Raw genomic sequence first — 26,504 nt, 5'->3', positions numbered from 1 at the left:
CTTGCTTCCTTTTTGAAACACTCTCCTCTCTTGTTTTCCTAATTTCCTAATTCTTTCTACTTTTTGGCTATACATTTTCATGCATTCCTTCCTTACCCCTATATATCAGAGTTCCTGCCAACTGGGTTGTGGCCTCCTTTTTCTCTTCTTCCTGGAAAACTTCATTCATTTCTGAGCATTAAAAACAACCAAGATAATGCTGCCAAATTTTATACCCCATGTCGCTAGCCCTGGCCTCTCTCTTGAGATCCAGCTATTTAGTCAACATTTTTACCCAGGTGTCAAAATCTTAAACCTAATGAGTCTAAATAGAAACAATCTTTCCCACAAAGATCATCTTCCTGAGCCTTCCCCATGTCAGCAAACGGCATCATCATCATCCACCTAGATGTTAAGTAAAACAATCTAGGCATAATACTTTATTTCCTTCCTGTGTTCATCCAATCCATCAACAATTGTTTGTTTCCATGTCTAAAATATGCTCTTAATATGCCCATTTAAATGTATTTCCACCCATTCTAAGCCACCGCTATCTCTCACATAAAATTTACAGTAATCTCCTAACTTATCTCAGCACTTATACTCTGACCCCAACACTTTCCAACAGAACTAAAAGGGTCATTGAGAAATGAGTTCTGATCCTGTTATTACTGTGTCAGAATGGTACCACGATGGGGTGCCTGGGTGGCTCAGTCGGTTAAGCATCTGCCTTCTGCTCAGGTCATGATCTCAAAGCCCTGGGATCGAGCCCTGCATTGGGCTTCCTGCTCAGTGGGAAGTCTGCTTGTCCCTCTGCCTCTGCCCTTTCCCTTGCTTGTTCTTTCTCAAATAAATAAATAGAATCTTTAAAAAAAATGGTACCATGGTACCATGGCTCCTCATTTCTCTTGGGATAAAGGTGAATGTTTGCCATGACTTACATAGATATGCTTGATCTGGCCCCTTCTTAATCCTATCACCTTAACATGTGCTACATCTCTCCTGTTCACTATGCTCTACTCCTGTTGGCTTTTGTTTCTCAAAGGAGCTTGTTGCCTTCTTCTGAAAAAATTTCTCCTGGATTGTTAGTAATCTCAATCAATCACACCATTCATATCCCAGCTCAAATATCATCATCTCCTTAGAGTTTCTCTGACCTCTTTCCAAAGTATCTTAGTCGAGCCATCCCTTATTCCAAAGCATTCTCTATTACATTACCATGTTTTCCTGACACTTATCACTAGCTGCAGCTATTTATTATATTTTTTATTTACGTGTTACTTATGTTTCACTCACATAGATGGTAAGCATAATAAGAACAAGGATCTTGTCCATCTTGTTAGGAATTCCTCATGCCTAAAGCAGAACCTGGTGCATAGGAAGGGCTCATTAAATATTTGATGAATAAATGACATGTCTAGAAAGCCTTAATCCTGGGATTTCACCCTGGCACAGTCACCTATCTTGGATGATGTGGCTGTTCATCTTTGGAAGGATGAAAGAAAAAGGCCCAGTTCTTAAGGCCTCTTTCAGCTGTGTCACTGGCCTATTAGGGACACACAGGCCAAGTTCAACTGTCATAATGGGAAAGAAGTTCCTTGTATACAATTAGGATACACTTTCTTAGCAGAAATGAGAATCTAAAAGTCCGGAAGGATCAAAGTAGCCCACTTTTCTCTTCTGTTGGCTTGATCATTCAGAAATGCTGGGCAAATCTTGTCACTGTTGATGAATACTGCCTAAGAGACTGTTAACTCCCATAGCGAGGTGAATTTTTAATGGAAAGGTTTTATGCAAGGTGGAATATGTCTCCTTGATGCATGATAGTACCCGTCTCACTAATGCAGGCTCTGAGACCAGGAGTCCAAGAGTAATTTGTTCAAATGAAATAAAGCCTATTACTCTTGCCGGTACTCACCTGTTCTGCTGTTTAACACCAACCAGATGATGTAATCTGTCCCTTTCTTGTTTACAGGGATGTTTCTAAAAAGGCAATCGAACATTGCCTCAGTCTGGTTAGAAATAATGAGGCGACTGCCTGGGTCTTAATTATACCATAAACAGTGCTAGAGGAGAGTAAAGATAAGAAGGTTGTCTTCTTTTTAAGGATGTTCCAAAGGATTAAAAAACATATATCCTTAAAAATATAGATCGTAAAATTCAGAAACAGCTAAATGAACAAAATAAGTCTAGAATACTTGAACTTTGGAGGTAGTTTCACTCTTCCTTAAAAGAGCAAAATTCTCTGGTCTGTGAGAAAATGGAGTTCTAGTTATTTGCTCTTTAATGGATTTCAGAAGTCTTAAGACACACATGAAAGATTATTGCTAGCAATTTCTTCTGTCCTAAGGGTCAATATGCAGAGGAGACGAAGAACACCACACACTCACAGGCATCTAAAATCTGTGTCTTCTTTTCCCACAAAAGAAGGCTATCCACTTTCTGTGTTCATAACCTGTCGACACACAAAAATTCATGTTCATCTTTATATTCTCTCCATTCTGTTACTACTTTAAAACACAGAGTTCAGGAAAAAACACATATTATTAGTACCAGTATTATTAATTTTAAATTACTACTATTAAATATCTTTGCATTTTAATCTTAAATCACGGATTTCAGAGCAAGGGGGAATGATTTGGAAAAAGAAAGTCTACTTGGAATTTATTCCACAATAGCATAGAAATGTAGGCTGAAAAGATTTTTTAAAGTTTATTTAGTCCAGCTCCCTCATCTTTATTAAGTCTGAGAAAACTGAAACAGCCTTTATCTTTTTAAAGGTAAAGTGAATTGACTAAAGTCATATAGTGTATTGAATGCAATGAATTTTGGATGCAAGGAACAGAAGACCAGACTTATTACAATAAGCACTGTTAGGAAGGACAGATACTGGATGGGAGCACTAATTTTTTAAGTCTGTCATGACAAAATACCATAGATTGAGTGGCTTAATCAACATAAATATCTTTTCTCACCATTCTGGAGGCTGCAAGGTGCCAGCAGGGTTGATTTTTCCTGAGGCTTCTCTCTTTGGCTTACAGATGGCCACCTTCTCATGGGTCCTCACGTGGCCTGTTCTCTGGGTATGCCCATCCATGGTGTCTCTTCTTCTTTAAAAAAATATCAATCCTATTGAATTTAGGCCCACCCATATGATCTCATTTAACTTTAACTATCTGTTTTAAGGCCCTATTTCCAAATATAGTCACATTGCAGTTAGGGCTTCAACATAAGAAATTTGGGGAACACAAATCAGTCCATAATGTGGGATTTAGCCTCTGGTGACTTAGCAGCTCAATAACATCATTAAAGTTTAAGAAACTACCAACTTGTTTGCCAAATGATTGATAATTTTACATTCTCACAAGCTGTGTCTGAGAGTTGCAGTTGCTCCACATTTTCAACAATACTTGGTATGGTCAGTCTTCTTAATGTTAGTTACTCTGAAAGGTGTGTGCTCATTGCAGCTTTAACTTACATTTCTTTAGTGACTAATAATGCTGAACACCTCATGTGTCTATTTACTGTTGGCATATCTTCTTTGATGAAGTGGCAGTTTAAATCTTTACTCATTTTAAAAATTGAGTTTTTTTTTTTTTTTAAAAAGATTACATTTTGAGAGTTCTTTATATATTATGGACAAAAACCTTTATCGGGCATATGCTTTTCAAATATTTTCTCCAAGTGCATGGCCTCTTTCTTTCTTTCGTTTTTAAAGTAAACTTTATTTTTAGAGCAGTTTTAGATTCACAGAAAACTTGAGGAGAAGGTACAGAGAGTTCCTATATACCCCATGCCCACACATGTATAGACTCTCCTATTATCAATTAGTTGGCAACAGAGTGTTACATTTGTTACAGTTAATGAACTACATTGACACATCAAAATCACCCAAAGGCCATAGTTTACATCATGGTTCTTCATCTTTGATGTTATACAGTGTATGGATTTGGACAAATGTATAATGACATGTATCCATCTTTATGGCATCAGAGTGTTCTCACTGCCCTTAAAATCTCCCTTGTGTTCTATTCATCTCCCTCCACTCTGCCCATCCCCCAATCCCTGGCAATCACTGATCTTTTTCTTGTCTTCATAGTTTTGCCTTTTCCAGAATATCATGAAGTTAGTATCACACAGTATGTAGTTTTTTCACAATGGTTTGCTCCTCTGCTTTCTGATGGAAACTTTATGTTCTAAACGTATGTTCTACATTTAGGTCTATTTCATTTTAAATCCATTTTTATATATGGTGTGAGGTATGAAGAAGAGTTTCTTTGCATATGGATATCCAATGGATCCAAAAACATTGGTTGGAAATACTATCCTTTTTCTGCTTCACACCTTTGTTGAGAATCATTTTCCACGTGTGTGTGTCTATCTATTTCCTGTCTTCCTATTCTATTTGGTTGATATATTTTTCTACCTTGACAGCAATACTACATTGTTTTGATTAGTGTAGGCTTACGACAATGTCTTGAAATCATATAGTTCTAGTCCTTCAGCTCTGCTCTTTTTTCATAGTTTTTTTTTTTTTATTTTGATATTTTAGGTCCTTTGACTTTTCATATGAATTTTAAGATTAACTTGTCAATTTCTACAAGAGTTTGCTAGAATTTTGATTGGGGTTGCACTGTATCTGTATACCAATTTGGAAGGAATTGATAACAATATTGAGTCTTCTGATCCATGAACATGGTATATGTCTCCAATTTTGGAGCAATTTAAATTTGCTCAGCAATGCTCAGTAGTCTTCACACAAGTCTTATGCATCTTTTATCCCTAATTCTTACTTTTTTTTTAATTCACACTTTTTTATGTTACTGTAAATAGTTTAAGTTCCTCTCCTGTAAGGCAGTACTGCATGTGAAAGTGTTCTGTAGTCCTCTTTGAGTCATTGTATGGGAACTGGGGCTCAGAGAATTGTTGGGAAAATAGCAGATACTCTTGCTACTGTGATTGTTCTGAATAATCAACACACTGTCCTTCTTGTTGTACTCAGGAGTCTTGTATCTCCTACCAGCATTCATGAAACTTTAGCAGGCTACTTGTTAGTTAATACAATAAAATCTCATATCTTTCACAGATTTTAACATGTACTGCAACAAATCCTCTGTAAACCATGACGTTTTTCTAGTCTGGCTGGTGGAAATAAGCACTACTCCTTATTCTGTGTGTACATAGGTAACTAATCCTTCTAATACTTTGGGGATGGTTCCTTCCCTGTCGTGAGTACATTGTCACATGCATGGGTTGATTAGTAATCACCTAGATCCTTGAGGGGGACTTTTTTCAGATCTCCTGAGTTTTCTCTTCTTTCTGTTACTCTGCCCTGCCAAAATCAATTGCCTTGAATCCTCTGACTCTAGCTACATCTTTTCAACTTGGAAAGTCTTCCAGGCTGAGTTTAAATTTTCCCTCCCTGTGCCATGGTCTGCGTACTTTCTAAATGCAATATGCTGGGATAATCATGGGGCTCACCTAGGTTGTTTCCAATCTCTCAATGATCATTACCCTTCATTATCTGATGTCCAGTTCTTGAAAACAACTGCTTTACTTTGTCTATTGTTTGGTTGTTTCAAATAGGAGGATAAGTTTTATTCCTGTTACTCCATCTTGACCAGATGCAGAAAGCATATTGATTATTTTAGTAATCACTTTATAATGGATTTTCTGTCTCATTCACATTTTATTTATTTTTTAATTTTGGCTATTTTTTGAAAGATATATAGTTTTAATGTACCAGATCTATTGTTCTTATTTTCAGAACTCACTCTTGTAGATTTTAAATTTAGAGGGTTGTTCCTACAATCCCAGTAAATCAGATATTTTTCTTAATTTTTTACATTTTGTTTCACATTTAATTCTGGAATTGATTTTAGTGTAAGATATGAGCCTTTCATTTTTCTCCAAAAATTAATTTTACTGAAAGAAAAGTTGCATAATACCCCTTTTTTATTCTTGATACTTCCTGTATATTTTAAGTTTTTATATATTCTAGAATTTGTTTCATTTACACTCTTTAGAATTGTACATTTTGATTACTATAACCTTATAATATATCTAATATCTGAATAGCTTTGCCTCAAGGATCTTCTTTTTTAAAAAAATATTATTCTCATTTACTTATTTTGAACCTTAGAATTATTTTATCTGGGGTACATGCATGGTTTAGTCGGTTAAGCATTTAACTCTTGGTTTTGGCTCAGGTCATCATCTCAGAATCCTGGAATTGAGTACTCCCATAGGGCTCCATGCTCAGCAGGGAGTCTGTTTGAGATTCTCTCCCTCTGCCCCTCCCCTGCTCTCTCTCTCAAATAAATAAATAAATAAATAAATCTTTAAAAAAAGAATTATTTTATCAAGACATCACTCTCTGCCTCTCTTCTCCCAAAGTTAATTCCAATGGGATTTTGGTTGGCATAAATAAATAACTTCAGAATACTTGATCTCTCATTTAAGAGTATGGCATATCATTTCCACTTTTAGAAGTTTTCCTTTATATCTCTCATTAAAGTGACACATCAATTAAATATCTGTGATTTCTTTTCCTCTGAGACCAAAACAGAATTTAACAGAATTTAAGTGAAAATCTCTTCTTTGGGGGAATTTATCCTACCACTGCTCTTCTCATAACTCTCTATCCTGACCCCTCTTTCTTATGTCTTCCCAAATAGCAACCTTGATATTCATTAAGATATCTTCTTTTTCTTTACAGTCTCCCTTCATAGATATTTCCCTACATAGAGAACCCATGAACTATCATTTAACCAGAATCTCTTTCCAGAGCCCCTATCCAATGATTTCTTCATCCAAACCTTGCTAGACACTAGCGTCCCCTGCTCTGGATGTACTGTGCAATTACTCTTTCCTCTTATCTGTTCCATGTCCATTAGTTTAGAGCTCTTCAATGTACTCACATCACCCAAGCTGCAACAAACTACTCAGAAGAAACTATTTTTATTTGTTATCCTCGTATAAATATTGGTGTTTTAAAAGGGAATTCCTGTTTTAATTCCCCTGATTCTTCCTACAAATGAGTAACCCTCCATGGAACTTTCTAACAAGGCTATAGGTAGGCAGGGGCACTATGTGGGTGCTGATAATATTTTCATCACATCACTCATTCTAGTGTATTTGTTGGGTCCAATGAAGAGATGGACGCTACTTAGTAATTTGAATAGGAGAGTTTAATATAAAGATGGTTAACTATAACAGAGCATTGCAGTAACAAGGGATTGGCTAGTTGGAAATCAAGAGAACTCTAAGGAATAGAGTAATTTCAGATAAAAGGAACAGAGAATACCCCCAGAGCTGAAATAAAGCAGCAAGGAAGGAGTGCTTCACCAATCTCAGATACATAACTGAGGTCCAGACCTTGCTGGAAAGGGTATAGCAGTGGCTCACTGGTGTTGAGCCAGCAAAACTTATTGGAAATCTACCCTCCAGACTTTTCTGGAAATTGATGGCTTTTAAAGTACCAGAGAGAATTGTTCATGGACAAGTGTCCTGCTAGAAGTGCTCTGCTATGAGACTACAGAAGGGGGTTGGCCAGAGAAAGCTGCTGGCCACTGGGTGCTACAGACCACTGTGCATTCCAGAAACCAGATGCTGAAGAAGCTACCTGTACTAGAGGAGTTTAGGGCTAGAGAAGCTACAGTAGGAGTCTGTAAGGAGATGCACACTAAAACCAGGGAGGCACCTCCTTTTTACAATGTCATTCTAGCACCCTCTACTGACAAAGCTTAACAACCTGGTAGGCAAAAGAAACATATTTAAAGGATCCACCGGTTCTTTCACAGAGCAGCCAAAAAGGGTGAATATGGCACTGAGAGGTAATGGGCTGACAGCTATCATGGGTATGTTTATACAAATGCTCATACAGGGGTGTGGCGCAGTCGGTTAAGCATTGGACTTTGATTTTGGCTCAGGTCATGATCTCAGGATAATACGGAGCCCCACACTGGGCTCTGAGATGGCTGTGGAGTCTGCTTAAGATCTTCTCTCTCCCTCTCTGCCTGCCTGTCTCCGCCCTCTGTCTTAAAAAAAAAAAAAGGTCATATAAATATCTAGATGACTTTGGTTATTTCCACCATAGCTGGACATCCTACTTAAAACTTTCTTTTTTTTTTTTTTTTTTTTTTTTTTTAAACTTTCAATTATCTTAGTTCATCATAAGGGTAGAGATTTCTTTTTCTTTTTTTCTAATTTATGAATTCCACTGCTTGCCAGAAATTTCTATTGTCTTTTCTCAGCAAGTATGCGTTAAGTGCTCCAGGGCAACAGTCTGAGTAGGCAATATAGCTCAGTGGTTAAATAGACCTTGGAACAGACTGCTCAGGTTTTAACTTGAATCTGCCACTAACTGGCTGTGACCTTGAGCAAGTAATACATCATTTCTGTGCCTTAGCTACTTCATCTTTATAGCAGGAACAATACTACCTAACCTACCAGCTTATTGTGAAGATTAAATACGTTAATACAGTAATCTCCCACTTAATAGTAGTAATTCCTTACTGAAAACCAGATTCCTATAGGAAAATCTGGAGCCTGTTTTACATTATTTTATTTTTTTATTTTTACTTTTTTAAAAAATATTTTTTTATTTATTTGTGACAGACACAGAGAGACAGAGGCAGAGACACAGGCAGAGGGAGAGGAAGAAGCAGGCTCCATGCAGGGAGCCTGACATGGGACTCAATCCCAGGACACCAGGAGCACGCCCTGGGCTGAAGGCGGCGTTAAACCACTGGGCCACCAGGGCTGCCCTTAGGTTACTTTAAAAAAGAAAAATCTGAATGAATAATAACCAACAATTTATCCCTCCGGCAATTTCTTAAGTTGTGGTTACACATAGTAAATCTGTAAATCTCTACTTATAAATAAACCATAATATTTTTTTAGTGGTGGGAGCGTGGGGGAGGGGCAGAAGGAGAGAGAATCCCAAGCAGGCTCCATGTCCAGCTCAGAGCCAGAGGCGGGGCTGGATCTCACCACCTTGGGGTTATGATCTGAGCCAAACTCAAGAGTCCAATGCTTAACCAACTGCACCCCCCAGGTGCTCCACAATAAATCATCATTCTAAGATGTAAAATGCTCAGAAGGCCCCTTATCTTCAATAATATTAACAAATGCTACTTCCTATGCCAGACAGCCTCCTTTCCACCGTCATCATTTTTCTTTCTTATGTTTGCTTCCTTCTCTAAAATTTTCTCCAATGCTTCCCAAATATATTACGTTAGGCCAAACTAAAGGTTAAATATGAAAGCCAACAGGGCACAGGTTCAACACTAAATGGCAGCGGAAGATGGACACTGAGCAGAATTGTCAGAATTTTTGGGCCCCAGCAATGTTTGAAGGGACATCCCCAGACATACTTCTGGTGTTGACAATAATTGCACTTTTCAGAACATTTAGGCTGGGATTGGATCTTTACCAACTGTATTTGGAATGTAACATTTTTTGCACTGTTAAAAACAAAACGGTTGTTTTATTTTTAAATGTATTGAGTTTGGCATATGTAAATACAATCCCCCCTCCCCCCATAAACAGCAGCTGGAATGTGTGGGATTGAGAAACCCGTGCTCCTTTGCAGATGTTAGGTATTGAAAACCAAGAAGCGTTCTATTCTTGGAAAACACCAAGCACAGGGAAAGCCTTTAGAATCCGTCCGGCCAACACAACACAATGTAAAGGTTTGCTGCATCATTAGTCTGACTTACTTACATTGTCAATGGTTGTACTGTCGTTCATTAAGTCACTTCTTCCAAAAATATTTTTTGATCTCCTACTCTGGCCCAGTTTTGGCAACCTTAGGGCAGAATGGTGAGTGAAATATGGTCCCTATTTTCAAGGAGTCAACAATTTAGGAGGAAAGTGGTTAGAGCAGATTGCAGTAGCCACCTGGAGAGGGTGCCAGGCAGAGGCTGGACTCAGTGGGGGGCTACCTGGAGGGAGCCAGGGGCACCTGCCAGAAGCTGCCTCAGGGGGGAGCTACCTGGAGGGAGGAGGGGCACCTGCCTGAAGTTGCCTCAAGGGGGAGCTACCTGGAGGGAGGAGGGGCACCTGCCTGAAGTTGCCTCAAGGGGGAGCTACCTGGAGGGAGGCAGGTGCACCTGCCTGAAGCTACCTCTGCGGGGAGCTACCTGGAGGGAGGCCGGGGCACCTGCCTGAAGCTGCCTCTGCGGGGAGCTACCTGGAGGGAGGCCGGGGCACCTGCCTGAAGCTGCCTCTGCGGGGCGCTACCTGGAGGGAGGAGGGGCACCTGCCTGAAGCTGCCTCTGCGGGGCGCTACCTGGAGGGAGGAGGGGCACCTGCCTGAAGCTGCCTCTGCGGGGCGCTACCTGGAGGGAGGAGGGGCACCTGCCTGAAGCTGCCTCTGCGGGGCGCTACCTGGAGGAGGCAGGAGTCGGCACAGCAGGGCCAGGGCAGGGTCCACCGCGAACCCAGGGGGACCCTATTCGTTTTGCGGTCGGAGCCGCGGAAAGCGTTCGTCCGGGCGGGCTGGGACTCCGGGCTGAGGACGGCCGCGGTGTCGCGGTGTCGCGGTGTGGGTCAGCCGCTGCCGCTGCTCGCGGGCGGGGGGCACCTTCTCCATCCTCGTCCCTGACGCCGCCCGCGGGGCCCCGGGAGCGACACCCCGAAGCAGCACCGTCCGCTAGGGCGGCACAGAGGCGCAGAGGCGCGCGGCGGCCGCGGGAGCTCACCCCGCCAAGCCCTTCCCCGCTGGAGCGGCGGCAGGTGCAGGCTCCCGCCCTTCCGTCCTCCCGCCGATCCCCGTCGCGGGCTCCAGCCCCGGAAGTCCGGGCTGGAAGGCCCCGCCCCGGAACCTCCTGTGGCCGGAACCAAACGCCGAAGCTCCTTCGGTTGCCACCGGTCGCGGCTCCGACGGGTCGCTTCCGGTGGTGGGGAAAGATGGCGGCGGCCGCTCGGGACTCACGTGTGGGTGCGGGGAAAAAGCTGAAAAATTCCCCAAAGAAGAAGCAGAGGAAGAAGATGCAAATGGTAGCCAGGGCAGTAGCTTCGGAGGTGGAAGACGAGGGCAAAGACGCTGCCTACGGTGGAGGTAACGCAGTAAGGTTGAGCTTTGGCCGCCGTGAAGAATGGCCGGGTTGAGTTCCCCCCGGGAAGCGGGGGACGCGGTGGGGTCTCGGGTGGCCTCGAAGGGGCGACCTTGGCCCCGTGAGGGAGCTGGGAGGTGCTGTTAAGGGTACGGGTGCTCTTGGATTTCTAGTTCTTTAGTAGACATTTTGGCCCTCGTTGTTAATGATTTTTTTTAAAAAAGGATGAAACTGGTGGTGCTGACAGCCTCAAAAAGGAGGTTGCAGTGATAGAAGACGAAAGGGGGGCGGGTATTTGAAGTTACAGGGTGGAATAGGTTTTTAGAGAACGACGAGTAAAAGGCCCAAAGAGCGGGGAGAGGATGGGTGGTATCTTGTGTGGTCGGCGCGTGGCTCTGGCAGTCGGAGACCCGGAAGGAAGAGGACGTGCGGGGAGTAGAATGAATATGAAGAACCCGTCGATGTCTCAGAAGCGGCTGTTGAAAGGAAGGAAAGCTATTTTGAGGCCTTGAGCCATGGTGCGACCATGCTGCTCCCGGTACCCATCATTCTTGGCATTAGATTCCTAGGTTTCAAGGAATTGCAGACGACCCCTCGGCCTCTGCTGGGCAGTTGCTGCTCCGTAGCACTAGCCAGAGCTTTTTAACGGCCAGAGCTGTTCCTGCATGAGGCACCGCAGGTCCTGCGAGTTCCCTCCTTAAGATGGTGCAGTGGCCTCCCATCTCAGAGGAACGTACAGAGTCCTTAGGCTGCATGAGGTAGCCTAGGTCGGTTTTTTTTTTTTTTTTTTTTTCTCTCTCTCATGGTTTTCTGCTCTGCCCCCTTACCAGCTGCTAACTGTGATCTAGCCACATCGATGTCTTTGGGGTCTGACTCATCAAAACAGGCTCTCGTGCCAGTTTCAGCACTTAACTGGGTTTACTGCCTAGAGTTTTTTTTTTTTTTTTTTAAGGATTTTATTTGTTTATTCATGAGAGACGGAGAGAGAGGCAGAGACACAGGCAGAGGGAGAAGCAGGGAGCCCAACGTGGGACTGGATCCCAGGACCCCAGGATCACGCCCTGGCCTGAAGGCAGGTGCTCAACCGCTGGGCCACCCGGGCTGCTCCCCTAGAGTATTTTTCAAATGCTTGCATGGCTTTCCCTCCCTGACTTCCTTCAGTCTCAGATTCAGTGCTTTATCTGCAAGACTGGACCCTGATCACCCTATCGAATGTACCACCACTGCCTCTCTTCTTGCCTCTCTACCTTCCCTTTTTGACTTAGCCTGCTTCATTTCTCTCAGTGTTTTCCAAATCATCCGGCATGACATAATTGCTGTGTGTTTCTCCCAGCGGGGATGTTAAGTTCCCTAAGAGTAGAAATTGCTGTATCCCAGTATCTCAAACAGTGCCTACTGCATAGTGGATTTTAAGCAGAAATTTTAAGTAAATGAGTGGATAAACCTGGACTTCCAGAACCAGGAAGAAAAACTGTCATGTGCTCCTGTGGTTCTTAGGTAATTACAGTCCTCATCCCCTTCCTGGGGAGTTAAAGAAAATGGTCAATTTGTTGAGCAAGAGTTAGAACTTCTGATTCTGATATTTCTTGAACTCAATAGGCTAGTTAAGTGGGGTTGTCAGAGAAACAGACCTACATTTGAAGCAAAATACCAGTACTGCTTACAAATTAGGTGGAAATTAGATTTCTCTCTTCAAGTACCAAATAACTCCAAATTAGAGCTGTTCTGACTTTTCAGTGCATTATTGTCAATGCTGATTAGGTTCTAAGGTTCTCTTGCTATGATAGATCAGTTTCACTGTGGATTAAAGGTTCTGAATAATGTGGAAACCTAATTATCCAATTTAGTTGGATAATTTACCCTGTGTTGAGGAACAAAGGATGAATAAATTTCTGCCCTAGAATTACAGTCTTAGGGAAGATAGATATTAAATACAGGACTGTAAAGGTAGTTATTACAGTCATGGTCCAATTAAAATGGTAAGAATGGAAACAGAAATCCATATCCTGTAGAACCCAGCTTAGGCATTGTTTTCTTCTGTCTTACACATATTACTCATAGTATGCTATGTTTTTATTTTACTTTGACATAGCTTCTCCTGTAGATTCCCCAAATGCTGGAACTATGTCTTATTTGTTTTTCATAGGGCCTTCCTTGCACATTTTAGTATTAAGCAAATTTTCTTGTTGAATAAATGAATAAGGTGGCATTTCATCTAGGCCTTAGAAGGGTGAATAATTTTCTAAGTCTGGTGGTGGAGATAACAGTTTTCTAAGTCATCCAGAGAAAAGCACATACTGTGACATATGCAGTCTTTTAAAAATGCATGGGCTATTTAAGACATAATGAATTGTCTGCTCTGGCTCTAGCTTTTAAAGAAGTTATGGAAGTGAAACTGGGAACAGAGGCTAAAGCCAGATTGTAAAGAATCTTGTGGGCCATATGAAGGAGATTGGCCTCTCCATTTGTAGGCAGTAGGGAGCTGTTGAGAACTTTTAAGGAAGAGAAAGACACGTGTTTATAAATACCACTGCTGGCTGAATAGTGACTGACATCGAATACCAGAACCATTGGTGGGCAGTTGCAAAACTGTTAGAGCTGGCACTAGTACAGGACTGTGAAGAAACAGAAGCTCTTCACTTGAAGTGTTTCTCAGAAGGAAAACATTTAGTTTTCAAATAACCAACTTACAGAAAAACTGGTAGTACCATAAATTTTAGGACTCTACTGTTAGAGGAATTAGATAATAATAGCTATATTTTTGAGCTTTTCTTTTTACTGTGTACTGTTTTAAGCTCCTCATATGTGTTTCATGTCAGTTAATTCTGATAGCAACCTGTGAGATAGATACTATTATTTTCATTTTACTTACAGGAAGCTAAGGTCCAAAGAGGTCATAATTTGCTCACCCCAGTACATAAGGTGAGCAGCAAGTTGATACATGACACCATTATTGAAGTTTGGCTGTAATGCTATGCTCTTGACCACCCCCTTTTTCTCTTCACTTTCTTTTCTGTATCCTTTAGGTTTGACTTTGTTTCCTCCATCCACTTTTTCCTTCAAGATTTAAGCTGTACCTCTGCAATAGAGGTAAATTATGAAAGGCCCTTTATTTAATAAATTCAATAATGTGGGTCCACTGGTTATGAGACATCTTCCTTTTGTTTAATCCAGAATTTGTTGTTTAATATAAGAATACTGTTTTCCTCTCATGGAATCAGTTATTTCTGGAAAGGTGATCAATGGAAACCATTTTTTGTAGTTCAGAATTTGTGTATGTGTGGCCTTGGTAGTACTAATAAGTTTTCAGAAAATTTCAGATAATGGATGCCGAGAAACTGTAAAGGCAGAAGATTAAATCTGGTTCAGACACATCAATGAATCAGTGTGCAAATTATAGGCTTATTAGTAAGTGAAGTGTACTGGCTCATTTTATCAGGAAATTAAATCAGACAGAGGCTTCTTTTTGAATTTTAATTGGATCCTAAATTGATAGGGATGTGCCTTATCATATGAACCATTTGAAAGCAAATTCTTTTCTCAAAATACTACCTAAATTTCGTAGAAAACACACAGGTTTAACCCATGCATTTTTTGAACTTTTCCTCTTGGCTTTATTTTGACACATTATATAAGAAAGGTAAAAAATTATGCTTTTACAAGTGTAAAACATTGAAGTATTATTTGTCAAATTTTGCAGAAATTTCCTAGTTCAGTAAGAAAGACTTTGTCAGCTTTGGTAACAGTTGTATTCAGAATTTGGCGTACAACCTGATCCATGGTATAGTATTCAATATCGATTTGGTCATTTAATCAATTGGAGATTTCTCTTAACTGTGATTTTTGCACTTTTCCCATGTACTAGGTATTGTTGAGGGTAAAATTAACAGAACTTGTATATAATGTAAACTTAATGATAGTAAAATGGTTCAGACTGAATGTTAACAAATTTTAATACTCTTCAACTGGGTTTGAAATTTGGTCATAGTAATATCACCGATGATCAGGAATCAGATACGTGGAAGGTAAAATGCTACAGCTAGCATTTCAGTAACAGATAAATTATAAAGGAGATGATAACACTTCTATCTGAGCTAACCTTGAACTGCTCAGATTTATTGAACTGATACCTTGTTGCGTGTTTTGATACAATGTGTAGTTGGTTCTTAAGTTTGTATTCTTAAAACACAGGCACACATAGCCTACCTAGTCAGTAAATCAGCTCAGGTGAGGAAGTAAGAACAGTGGTTGGTATCAAGTATTATAAAGGAGTGGTTGATAACTCTACTTCTGAGTTATCCTTGAACTACTCAGATTTATTGAATTGATGCAGTGTTGAAGGTTTAGACATAATGTTAACTGTTTCTTAAGCTTGTAGTCTTAAAAAAAAAAAAAAGTTTCTGTAGTCAATAAATCAACCCAGGTGATAAAAGCCTTGGTCATTATCCAGTGCCATGATATGATCAACCTCTCCCTCATAACACATGCCCATATGACTATAAACTGGTAGAGAAGGAATGGTAATTTCATGTTTCTGAATCGTTCTGTTCACATACATGAAAAATGGCCATATGCTTCTAACACAAGACTTGATAACGATCCAGTTTAGAAGGTTCTAGGAACTATCGCTTCATTTTTGATAAACTACAAAGCTGTATTTTAGATATAAAACCCAGCAGATAAATGTGCTTTTCATCAAACTGTAGCTTATAGTCTCCTTCATCATTTAAGTTACTTAAAAAGGAACATGTCTAAGAAATGAAATATATCATAGTCCTACTTGAGTGGTTTAGCAATTTATAGGACAGACTCTGGAAACAGACTACTTCCAGGCTCTATGGTTTGGCTTGCCTAGATAGCACATGTAACCATATCTTTTAATTTGTCTCATAGTGGCACTTTAATTTTAATTTTGGTTGTTTTATGGAAAGCTGGGTTGACTTCATTTTTTTCAAAGGTACATGTTTTAAAACTTTTTTTAAAACATCAATTTTGAATATTCTAAGTTTATTTTTTTAAAGATGTATTTATTTGTTTTAGAGAGAGAGAGCATGAGTAGGAAGGGCAGAGGGAGAGGGAGAGAGAATCTCAAGCCGACTGTGCTGAGCATGGAGCCTGACATGGGGGCTCCATCTCACAACCCTGAGATCATGACCTCAGCTAAAACCAAGAGTTGGACATTTACCCTGGCACCCCAGAATATTCTAAATTTAGTAGTAATGGGCAGGAAAGATGATGTGGCTTGAGCAGAACAAATAATTTGCAATTGGAGTGGGGCAAAGTAGTTTCAAAGCTCTTAATAACTAGGGCAATGGGCAGTCTTAGGCAAAAGTAGAATGGGGGTGAGGAATGGGCTCTTCTGGTTCACTGAGTCTTACATAGAAATGTCTTTTTAATTCAGGTTTTCTTAAACTATTTAGTGAATATTTTCTGCATCAACTCAGTGCATGTTAGACTGAGTTGAATCTTTTTTTTTTTTTAAAGATACCACCAATGAGTTTTATTTTATTATTATTTTTTAAGATTTTTTTTTATTTATTCATGAGAGACACCCAGAGAGAGAAGAAGAGACACAGGCAGAGGGAAAAGCAGGCTCCATGCAGGGAGCCCGACATGGGACTGGATTCTGAGTCTCCAGGATCACGCCCCGGGCCAAAGTCGGCACTAAAATGTTGAGCCACCCGGGCTGCCCAAAAGATGTTTTAAATAGTAGCTTGCTATAAATACATGTTAGCTATTGTCAGTATTTTAGAGTACTTTGAAAAGTTGTGGGACACGGGGTGCCTTGCTGGCTCAGTAGGTAGAGCATGTGACTCCTGATCTTGGGGTAGTGAGTTCAACCCCCACATTGGGTGTAGAGTTTACTTAAAAAAATTGTGGGATAGTAAGATTGATTAGTTCCAAAATAAATTTGAAGTTAGCCTGCCTGCAGGCTATAATTCAGACTGTCAGTAGAATTACAGTGGAAGTGAAACTCATTTTACCCCCTCTGTTTTGGCACCCTTTGGTAGTCTTTTGTGATGTCCCATCCCTGGGAGATCTGTCTTCCAGGTTCTCAGCATCCTTGTCTGTCCATTGGTTACCCTCAGCCATTTATTTCATGCCTGCTAGGTATTACGTCTGCGTTAAGTGCTTTTCATGTGTTACCTGATTTAATCCTCACAACAACCCAGCAAGGTAGATTCTATTTTCATGCCTATTTTGCTGCAAAGACAGAGACAAAGAGTTAGGTAACTCACTCAAGCTAATAATGTTGGAAAGTAATGGAACCAGGACATAGTGCCACCTTGTCTAATTTTATAATCTGATCTCTTCACCCTTGTGCTATGACTTGCTAGTCCTCTAAAGCTTCCCATTCAGCACATCACATGTCCTGCAAATTCCAGCTACCTCTAAGAGGTATTCCTTCTTTATTCATTTCTCTTCCATAACCACGTTAAAATTCTAATTGTGTGTGTCATCTGATCAGCACTTAAATGTTTACTATGGGCTAGGCAGTCTTTTAAGAACTTAAATATATATTAACTCATTTAATTATCACAAAACCACAATGAAGTTGATACTATTTTATTGCCATTTTTACAGATGGGAATTTTGTATCTGAGTTGAGACTGAATTCAGGCAGCCTTGATGTCTGTGTTCATCCTAGTACTAGCTGATCTCTACTAAGTTTTTATGAGGCATTCCGTTTGATTTAGGGTAAGTCTAAAGGTGTGAAGTAACTTAAATGTTAAACAATAACCTTAATGCTCCCAGATGGTATTTGTATTTTAAAAGAACACCCTTCTTAATCTAATAGAGAAACTTTTTAAACATAAGGGCCAACGATAAGCATCAAGAGAAAAAAAAACACTAGCAGTTTGGCCTGTTACTGTAAACACACACCTTTAGTGTGGTGATTTTAAACCGCTTGGTTTTAATTTGGGGGCTAATGTGCGTATTTGATTTCTCAGATCATAAATCAGACTAACTTTTTTATAAACAAGCCAGCTTTTTATACTCAGTTCTTACTATCCAGTTTCCAGATCTGGTTTCAAACAGTCTGAACTTCTTGTCATTTCATAAGCATCTCACCTTCTTTAACATTCCCATGCCTTTGGACATACTGGTTTATTCTGCTTGGAATGCCCATAATAAGGATCATAATAATTTTAATTTTTATACAAGGCATTGACTCAGATCTAGGAAGTTTTTGGTTCTAGATTTGGTGATCATGCCCCCTGCCTCTTTTAGTTCACTTGGGTTGTGGAATCTTACTTCTTTGACCTCCTCCCTTCTTTTGTTAATTCAACCCTTGCTTTACCTAAGAAAAAACTTTAACACCATTTTTGTAAAAGATACTCCCAGTCACCATTTCTTTATTGCCATTTTTTTTTCTCTTTTTCCAGAAGAGCACTTACAAATTTTATATATTGTAAAACCAAATTTTCTGGTTGGTTAACTGATATACCCTGCTAAACATATGACTTCTTCAAGGAGGGAAACCTAGACTTAAATTTTTCGTTTTCCCCTTCACCATTTCCCCTTTACCATCAATAAAGTTTTCTTAAAACTTTATCCCACATTCTAGCCAACATTAACCATATCTGGGATCTGAGACAGGTGGTAAATTTGAAAGGGAGCTGGAAGTTTGGGGAAAAGGCAGTAGGAGATGAGAAATGCTTACGTCTACCTCAGAACCTTGGAAGTCTAACCTTGCCCTGCCAATATGATAGCTGATAGCCACTAGCCATGTATGGCTTTTTTTTTTTTTTTTTTTTAAAGTAGGCTCTACACTCAGCATGGAACCCAACGTGGGGCTTGAACTCAGGACCCAAGAATCAGACATTTAACTAACTGAGTCATCCACCTGTCCCTACATGTAGCTTTTTAAATTTAAAGTAATTAAAATGAAAAATTTGGTTCCTCAGTTGTACTAGCTGCATTTGAAGCACTCATAAGGCTCTGATGCCCACTGGCTAGTGGTCAGCTTTGATAATAGAACATTCCGTGAATGCGGAAAGTTATATTGGAACCTTTAGTTAATGCTTCCAGTAAGCGTTCTTTTTAGCCCTCCCTTAATTTCCAGATTCTAAAAATAGAATGCAAACTTACAGTTAATATTTAAGATAATACAAAAGATTTCAAAGGAATTTTTTACTTACCTGGTGCCCTGAATAGGTGCACTTAACTTCCGTTGTTAAAGATCAATTAGAAAATTAAAAACAAGACAAAACTCATCTTCATAAATTACAGTAAGACTTTAAGAACCAGTTTTGCTTTCTGATTTGTTTCATCTTTGGTACCCTAGACGTAAATCCTGGCTTTTGGTATGCTAGAGGACCTCATTATGTTGGTATTTTTTATTTATATAAAATGTGATCATTTCTATTTGCATTGAATGCCAGGCACCTCTGAGCTACAACATCTTAAATCAAATCAAATCAAACAAAAATTATGAATTTAGTGAATTCTTTTCAAATTTTTTAAATTGGTTTATACAGGTTGTATGAAATGGTATTGTAAGACTTTTCATGGATTTATTGTGTGCTTATAATATGCATATTGTGGTAGTCAGTCTGGGTAAGAAACACCAAGGAAAAGAGACAGAGTTTGGAAGCCGATATTGAGGTAGCTCTTAACAGTCCTCAGATCTCCTGGCTGCCTCTGCAATGCAACTGAGAAGCTGAAATTGTCGCCATTTGTGTGTGAGTGCATCAGGACAAAACACTAGATGTCAGTATTGTAGTTTTGACATTTTATCCGGGGCTGGTAAAGCCTTCTGTTTTTAATCACCCTGGTATTCTTCATTCACACAAACATTTAAGCCATTATGCCTCTTTACATTTTTAGATAAATTCTTACTAGAAGAAGCACTTGTCAGTTTATTTTGTTATAAATACCTGCACAATGCTAGTGACTCTGAGGAATAAAACCGTATAATATTAACATATTTATTTTTCAAGTAATTACATTCTCCAAACTTTGTTTCTTAGTGTACTTTCCAGGAAACACTGATCAAAGGGATGCTTCTGAGAGAAAAATTGTGTGACTCTGAAATCTGGTACATAGTAGACACTCAGATTCATTGAATTGAATGGTAGTACTAACAGCTTTTGTTTGGCAAAAATCTAGATACTTTCAGAAATACTTTATGAGGGATGCCCGGGTGGCTCAGTGGTTGAGCGTCTGCCTTTGGCTCAGGGTGTGATCCTGAGATCTGGGATCGAGTCCCACATCAGGCTCCCTGCGTGGAGCCTGCTTCTCTCTCTGCCTGTGTGTGTGTGTGTGTGTGTGTGTGTGTGTGTGTGTGTCTCATGAATAAATAAAATCTTAAAAAATAATAAAAATATTTTATGAATAATAAAGTTCTTTAAGTCACCTTAATTTACATGTCAAAGCCTAGAATCACATGTCCTCTGATTTCTCAAATTTACCCAGCACGCAGGATACAGAGAAGCCTTCAGATTAAGTATATGGCAAATGATTTTCTGTTTAAAACTTTTTTCCTTCTTATTAAGAAATGTGCAGCACATTAGGGCAGTGAATTATTAGCAATTTCTTTTATTATTTCCTTTACTTTTTGATAACACACTCTTATGCTTTGAAGATACTTTATTTGTACTTGCCTGAGGTTCATTTTTTAATATCTATAAAATATTTTGTTTTATATTTTTTATTTTCTCATAAATTTTTATCTGAAATGTATTAAATATTTAGTTTTACATCTTTTTCATTTCATAAATTCCCAACACTTAAATAAAGGTATTGTGCAAAAGTAATAGCAAAATTCCAGTTGTTATCATAATGATGGGCTAAGTTGGATCTTTCTGGCAATTAATTCTTAATTCATGGCTTACAGTTGAAAGATTAGAGAGGACCATTCAGACACTAACAGCCGACTCTACAGTCAGCTTCTGTCATTTTGGTCATGGCAATAAACTGAATTAAGAGGCAGAAGGCTGAAATGTTAAAAGCAGAATATGCACATTTCATTGGAATTAAGGAAGAAAGGGGACCTTAGAGCTGAGGAGCAGGTGCATGATTCTGAAGTAACAACAACAACAACAAAAGCAGACTTCTCAGATGTAAAAACAGGTTCTGGTTATGATGCTTAGTTTTGGTATGGGCCGATGGACCCAGCACATACTCCCAGAAATGCAGTGCTTTGTTAGCTCCTCTTCTGCTTTATTAAGAAACGTTCCAAGTTCCTAAGCTATTGGATGATTTTCTTCTTTGAGGTAATTCCTAATAAGTTCCATAGTCTTCTGAAGAACAAAACAGAAGCTGTCCAGAAGGCTCTGGGTCATATAAGGTGTATGCAGACTGTGCTGGCTGCTTGTCTCTTGTTGGTCAAGTACAGTGAACTTCATAAGTTGAGGAAGGCTACAAAACTTAAGCAACAAAATCTCAATGAGTTGATTTTCAAGCAAGGCCATGGACTTAGACTCTTATTTCTAACAAGCTGCTGACCCCAGCTATTTGAACCTTATAAGATGAACTAGCTGGCAAATAACCTGTATATGCTTTTTTTTTTTTTTTTCAGATGTTTTGCAGGATAAAATTCCAACAGTGTGCTTTTGTATCTGCAAGACCTTAATATTGTCATTGAGTCACACAGCAGTGCAGTTGAATCTTCAGTATCTTGGGCAAATACTGCTTTATTAGATTGTTTTTTCAGAAATGTTAAACACCTAATTTTATAATGTTTTTTTTTTTTTTAAAGCAAATTTTATAAAAGGAGGCTGGTTTTGTTTGTTTGTTTTTAGATCTTTCTACACATAAATTCAGAATTTTAAATATCTGGATCAAATCTCCAGAGAAGTTATTCTGACTTCTCTGTACCACGGAAACAGTGTACCATTTCCTTGATGCATTAAATTTTTTTGTTAATCATTTAAAATTAATTTTCATTAGTCATTTTAAGTAGTTTAATGACACAAATAAGGCCCATGGACCTGACCACACCCTACACTATTCCACGTTGCTATCTGCAGCTCCCTTGACAGTAGGTGGTGATGTGGGCTGTTAGATTTGTTTCTGCTGCCAGGGTCTTGGGTCCTGAAGCCCAGCATGGTTGAGCCAGGTCTTTGGGGGCTGATGGCAGGATGAAGGGCCCTTTTGCTCTCTGCTATTACTGCAGCCGTGGGACTCGCAAAATTCCCTCTTGTGGAAATGGAGATAGATGGAGAACTGTTAGCTTTATGAAGGGTCCTGGGGTTTCTGGCATACCTTTGACAGCCTCTTCCTCCAGTGTTAAAGTTTAATTGGTTTCTACTCTTAGGTTCTGCAAGAAGCTGTGGATTGGAAAAGGATTACTTTTCTTCAGATGAAGCAGTGGAAGCTGACAATGAAGATGAAGTTGAACCCTATGACAATGGAAATGAAAATGCCGCAGAAGCTAGTGTTGGAACTGACATGGGCTGGGCAGATGCCATGGCTAAAATTCTTAACAGAAAAACTCCTAAAAGTAAACCCAGTATTCTGGTAAAAAACCGAGAGCTGGAAAAGGAAAAAGAAAAGTTAAAGCAAGAGAGACTGGAGAAGAGGAAACAGGTGTGTCTTACCAGCGTCTTGTGGATTAGGTTGTTTGCCTCGTCTAGTTACTGCCTGTACCAAATTGTTCCTGGTTGTGTTTGTCTAATTAACATTCCAGGTTTTAATCTGCTTTTTATGTAAGGGATGAATAACCAAGGTTTTGTTCAGAAACCTAGCCTAAATTACTCCATTGAGCATGTTTGCTTTTTTTTTGAAAAAGATTTTATTTATTCATGAGACGCAGAGAGAGACAGAGGCAGAGACACAGACAGAGAAGCAGGCTCCACGCAGGGAGCCTGACGTGGGACTCCATCCCAGGATTCCAGGATCACGCCCTGAGCCGAAGGCAGATGTGCTTAACCGCTGAGCCACCGGGGCTCCCAGCATGTTTGCTTTTTAATCACCTACGTAAACAAATAGAAATTAAACTCCAGAGAAATTTATCCTTTTAAAATCAAGAAAATTATACATTTGGCAGTGGCTCTTGGATCTAAATATTTCATTCAGTTTAGCTTCCATATGCTGACATTATTAGATTCTGAACCAATAGAATGTTATTTACTTTTTACTAAAAACCTACTTTGTAGTATAAATCTGTGAAGATGTCATTGTTAGGGATTGATTACAGTTCTGAAAATGGACTATTTTACTGCTATATAAACTCGAATTCATTATGACTTTTGTTAAGTCACTGATAGAAAGTTAGACTAGGACAGCCTACTGATACAAGCCATAAGTTGAACTTCAGGATGCTGTTGTGTATTATAAAAATAAATAAACCATAATAAGGGTTAAATAACCCTTATATTTGATAAAGTATTTCTATAAAATATTTGGTTAGTGAAATAAATACTATTTTTTAATGAAAGAAAAATAACTTTCTATAGTCATACTGACAGTATAAAAGTACTGATTTCCAAGAGCTACTTTACAGGTAAAAATGAAAGAAAAATAGATTTGAATTGGCATATCTTTCCTTTTAAGTTCATCATCACTTTATCTTGTTTCAAGGTGAATTATTTCCTTCATTCCGAATACTAGTACTCTGTGCAAAAGGCTGTATGAAGATGGAACTTTTTAAGTGTTGCTCTTAGAAACAGAACATACTGTGTTATTAACTCAATATTCTCATTTTACTTTAAGATAAGTTTTGTCTCTAAATCTTACTGATAGCTTTCAACTGAAAGTTTGAATTTTTATTATCTGGCAAAAGCTGAAATAAGCTTTAAAAATATCATGATCCTTAATTACCTCTAGTCACAATGTTCTAGTGAAAGTAGGAATGTTTTCAAGCCAAGAAAAATGAGTCTCTGACTGCTCTAGGCCATCCTTTGAGTGCTAGAGATGGTACTGTTCACATAATGCATGAAAACACACATGTTGATACCAGAAACAGGACATAGTCGCTACAAACGCTCTTACATATTTCTGAGTAGATTCTGTGCAAATTATCAGGTGTTTTTTTTTTTTTACTGTTAAATATTATCAGTTTCCAGAATATCAAGTACTTGTTTCTAATAAGTTTAAGAAATATCAGGTACTTATTCCGAATAAGTCCTAAGTATAAAAATATATTTCAGAGTTAAAAAGTATTTTGGGATCATGCATGTCTTGAGTACTACAGATAATTAAGACTCAACCGTTTTAGACTTAAAAGTAAGATTTTTAAATTTCTGGCAAAATCTGATAGTGAATTTCATGACAGTTAAAGTAAATTATCTGCTTTGGGGAGGAATCTTTTTTTTTAGAAAGGAATCAGGCTAATCTTTATAGTGAGAGCAAGAATTTTATTTTACTGTGATTAGACATTTTCATTAATACAAAGTAAGAGATTAGGTGGATGCAGAAAAGGAATAGATAAAAGGAGATTTTCTTCCTACTGATTCTTACTACTGCTTTTGATGCTCACTAGCTTCCTGGTGATCAGTTGATCATATTCAGTGTATTTGATTGTAGGTGATATGTTGGCCCGAGGCAGCAGTATATACTGATGTGGTGTATTGATGTGTAAAGTCAGGTGCCTGGGACCAGAGTACTACTGGATACAATGCTATTATTTTAAAAGCTAATATAAATTCTTAATAATTCTGACTATTGGGAAAGATTTTCTTAAACATAAATAAGTATTTAAACTTGTGGTTATCAAAGATATTAGTTTGGGGTCTTCCTGATGCTTACCTCTGATCTGGTGGTAGCGGGTCAAGTATGTAGCTCTCTCACATCCTACCTTGTCCTGCCTGGCTCAGGGGCCTGGCAGCTTTCCAGGCCCCTGCTGTCAGAGAGCCTGACAAAAACTCACTTTGTGCTTCTCACATGACATGCTGAGTGCTAACCACAGGCCGGCCCCCTGAGCTGAACCCCTAAAAGTGTGGGGTTTTTTCAGTCCCGGTGACAAACTAAGCCAGAATGATTTATTACCTTTGTCCTTTCACAGAGTATCATATCAAAGTATGCTGCACTTTCAAAAATGCCTAATATTCTTTCACATAACAATATTTATAACACAGCTTGATAAGAAGCGAGAATGGGAAATGATGTGCAGAGTAAAGCCAGATGTTGTCAAAGACAAAGAAACAGAGAGAAATCTTCAGAGAATTGCAACAAGGTAAGACTGTTTTTACCCTTTAAAAAATAAGTATAGTAAAGCTTTGATAGTGATCCATTTCTGACTATACCTGATCCTTAAGCTCAGCCTTCTCAGAGCCAAGTGGTTTATATCAAAACCTGCCTATTTAATACTGAATTCAACCAAAGATTTCGCAGATCTCATGAGGCAAGAGTATAACATCCTCTGTATGTTTGGTTTGAACCAATTGCAGATCGTATTGTTTTTGTAATCACAAGAGCAGTGTAATTAGACGTGCATTTCTCTTATGCTAGTTGTCTGAATTTATGGCGATAGATGATCGTTTTTGTTATGTTGTACTTAGGTCATAACGAATTATGTGTTATAGCAGCTTTATGCTGTCCTTTCACTCTGCATTTTTTTTTTTAATCACTGACACCAAATATTTATTTGATACCCTCTGTGTCCAGAGATAAATAGAATCTGGTGGCTGCCAGGTGGTCCTTGTCTACTCACCTGTAGGAACTACAGTCTTCTTTGAGACTAGAGGTATGTCCGGTGTGTTGGGCACTACAGCAGGAGATTGTCAGGGGAGCTGGGGAACACTTCACAGAGGAGAGAACATTTGAGCTGCTACTTCAAGAATATAGCAGTTATATTTAGCGGAATTATTTTTGATTATCTAGTTCCTTACACTATGTGGGTCATTTTTTAATTCATATTGGAGTTCTGCGGTGAGATAGAGCCAGACCGCTAGGTTCAAATCCCAGCACTGACTTATTACCTGTGTGTCCTTGCTCATGCTACCTAATTTTTCTGTCTCAGTTTATTTATCTATAAAAATAGTAGAATATTATATTTACCCTGCAGGATTTCTCTGAGAATTAAATAAATTAAAAACATATAAAGAATTTAGAAAAGTGCATGGTTGGTGCATGAGAGTAAGTGCCTTCTTAAATTTTATATCTGAGGCACCTCCCTTTCCTCACTTTGGTCCCAGCCCTGCTCTTAAGGGTATAGAATTTTAGACTCCTTATAAGCTAATGAGCTAGCCTGTTAGTTTTCTGGATACTGCCAGAAGACCAGAGACTTCTGGGTCAGAGACAAACGACTTTATTACTCTTGGGAAAGTAGTAGCCAGAGCATCACATTTCTACTGGTTCTCTGTATCCCTCAGTGGTAACATAGATGTCCAGTATGGATGCTTGAGCATGCAGTGGGTAGTGTTACAGAAGAATACTGTACTTGGAAATCTCCTGCTTTTATGGTGAATGGTAACAAGCCCGCTTTTTGTTGGCGGGGGGAGATGTTACTTCATCGCTCAAGGTTGCGTTCTACAAACCCAACTCTCAGAAATACCCTGTGTAAAGAACAGTCAGGGC

The 26,504-nt window shown here is 39.1% G+C and overlaps 1 protein-coding gene across 5 annotated transcripts in view; it reads left to right on the top strand.

The window, feature by feature from the left end:
• The first annotated feature begins 10,842 nt into the window (after positions 1-10,842).
• Positions 10,843-26,504, top strand: part of RRP15 (ribosomal RNA processing 15 homolog) — a 50,075-nt gene continuing 34,413 nt past the window's right edge. For 4 of the 5 annotated variants that reach the window (XR_005982671.1, XR_005982672.1, XM_041722097.1 and 1 more), the window contains exons 1-3: positions 10,843-11,044; positions 22,303-22,574; positions 25,064-25,161. Coding sequence is in view for 3 of the 5 variants with exons in the window: in XM_041722097.1 (XP_041578031.1) it covers positions 10,894-11,044; positions 22,303-22,574; positions 25,064-25,161 (521 nt within the window). In the remaining 2 variants the exon portion in view is untranslated. The remainder of the gene's footprint in view (positions 11,045-22,302; positions 22,575-25,063; positions 25,162-26,504) is intronic. The other variant, XM_041722095.1, reaches the window with a different exon arrangement.

This window comes from Vulpes lagopus, chromosome 11 (assembly GCF_018345385.1).
Source record: "Vulpes lagopus strain Blue_001 chromosome 11, ASM1834538v1, whole genome shotgun sequence".
Classification (NCBI taxonomy): Eukaryota; Metazoa; Chordata; class Mammalia; order Carnivora; family Canidae; genus Vulpes; species Vulpes lagopus.
Note: the sequence above shows the minus strand (reverse complement) of the source record. Positions and strands in the feature narration are given on the sequence as shown.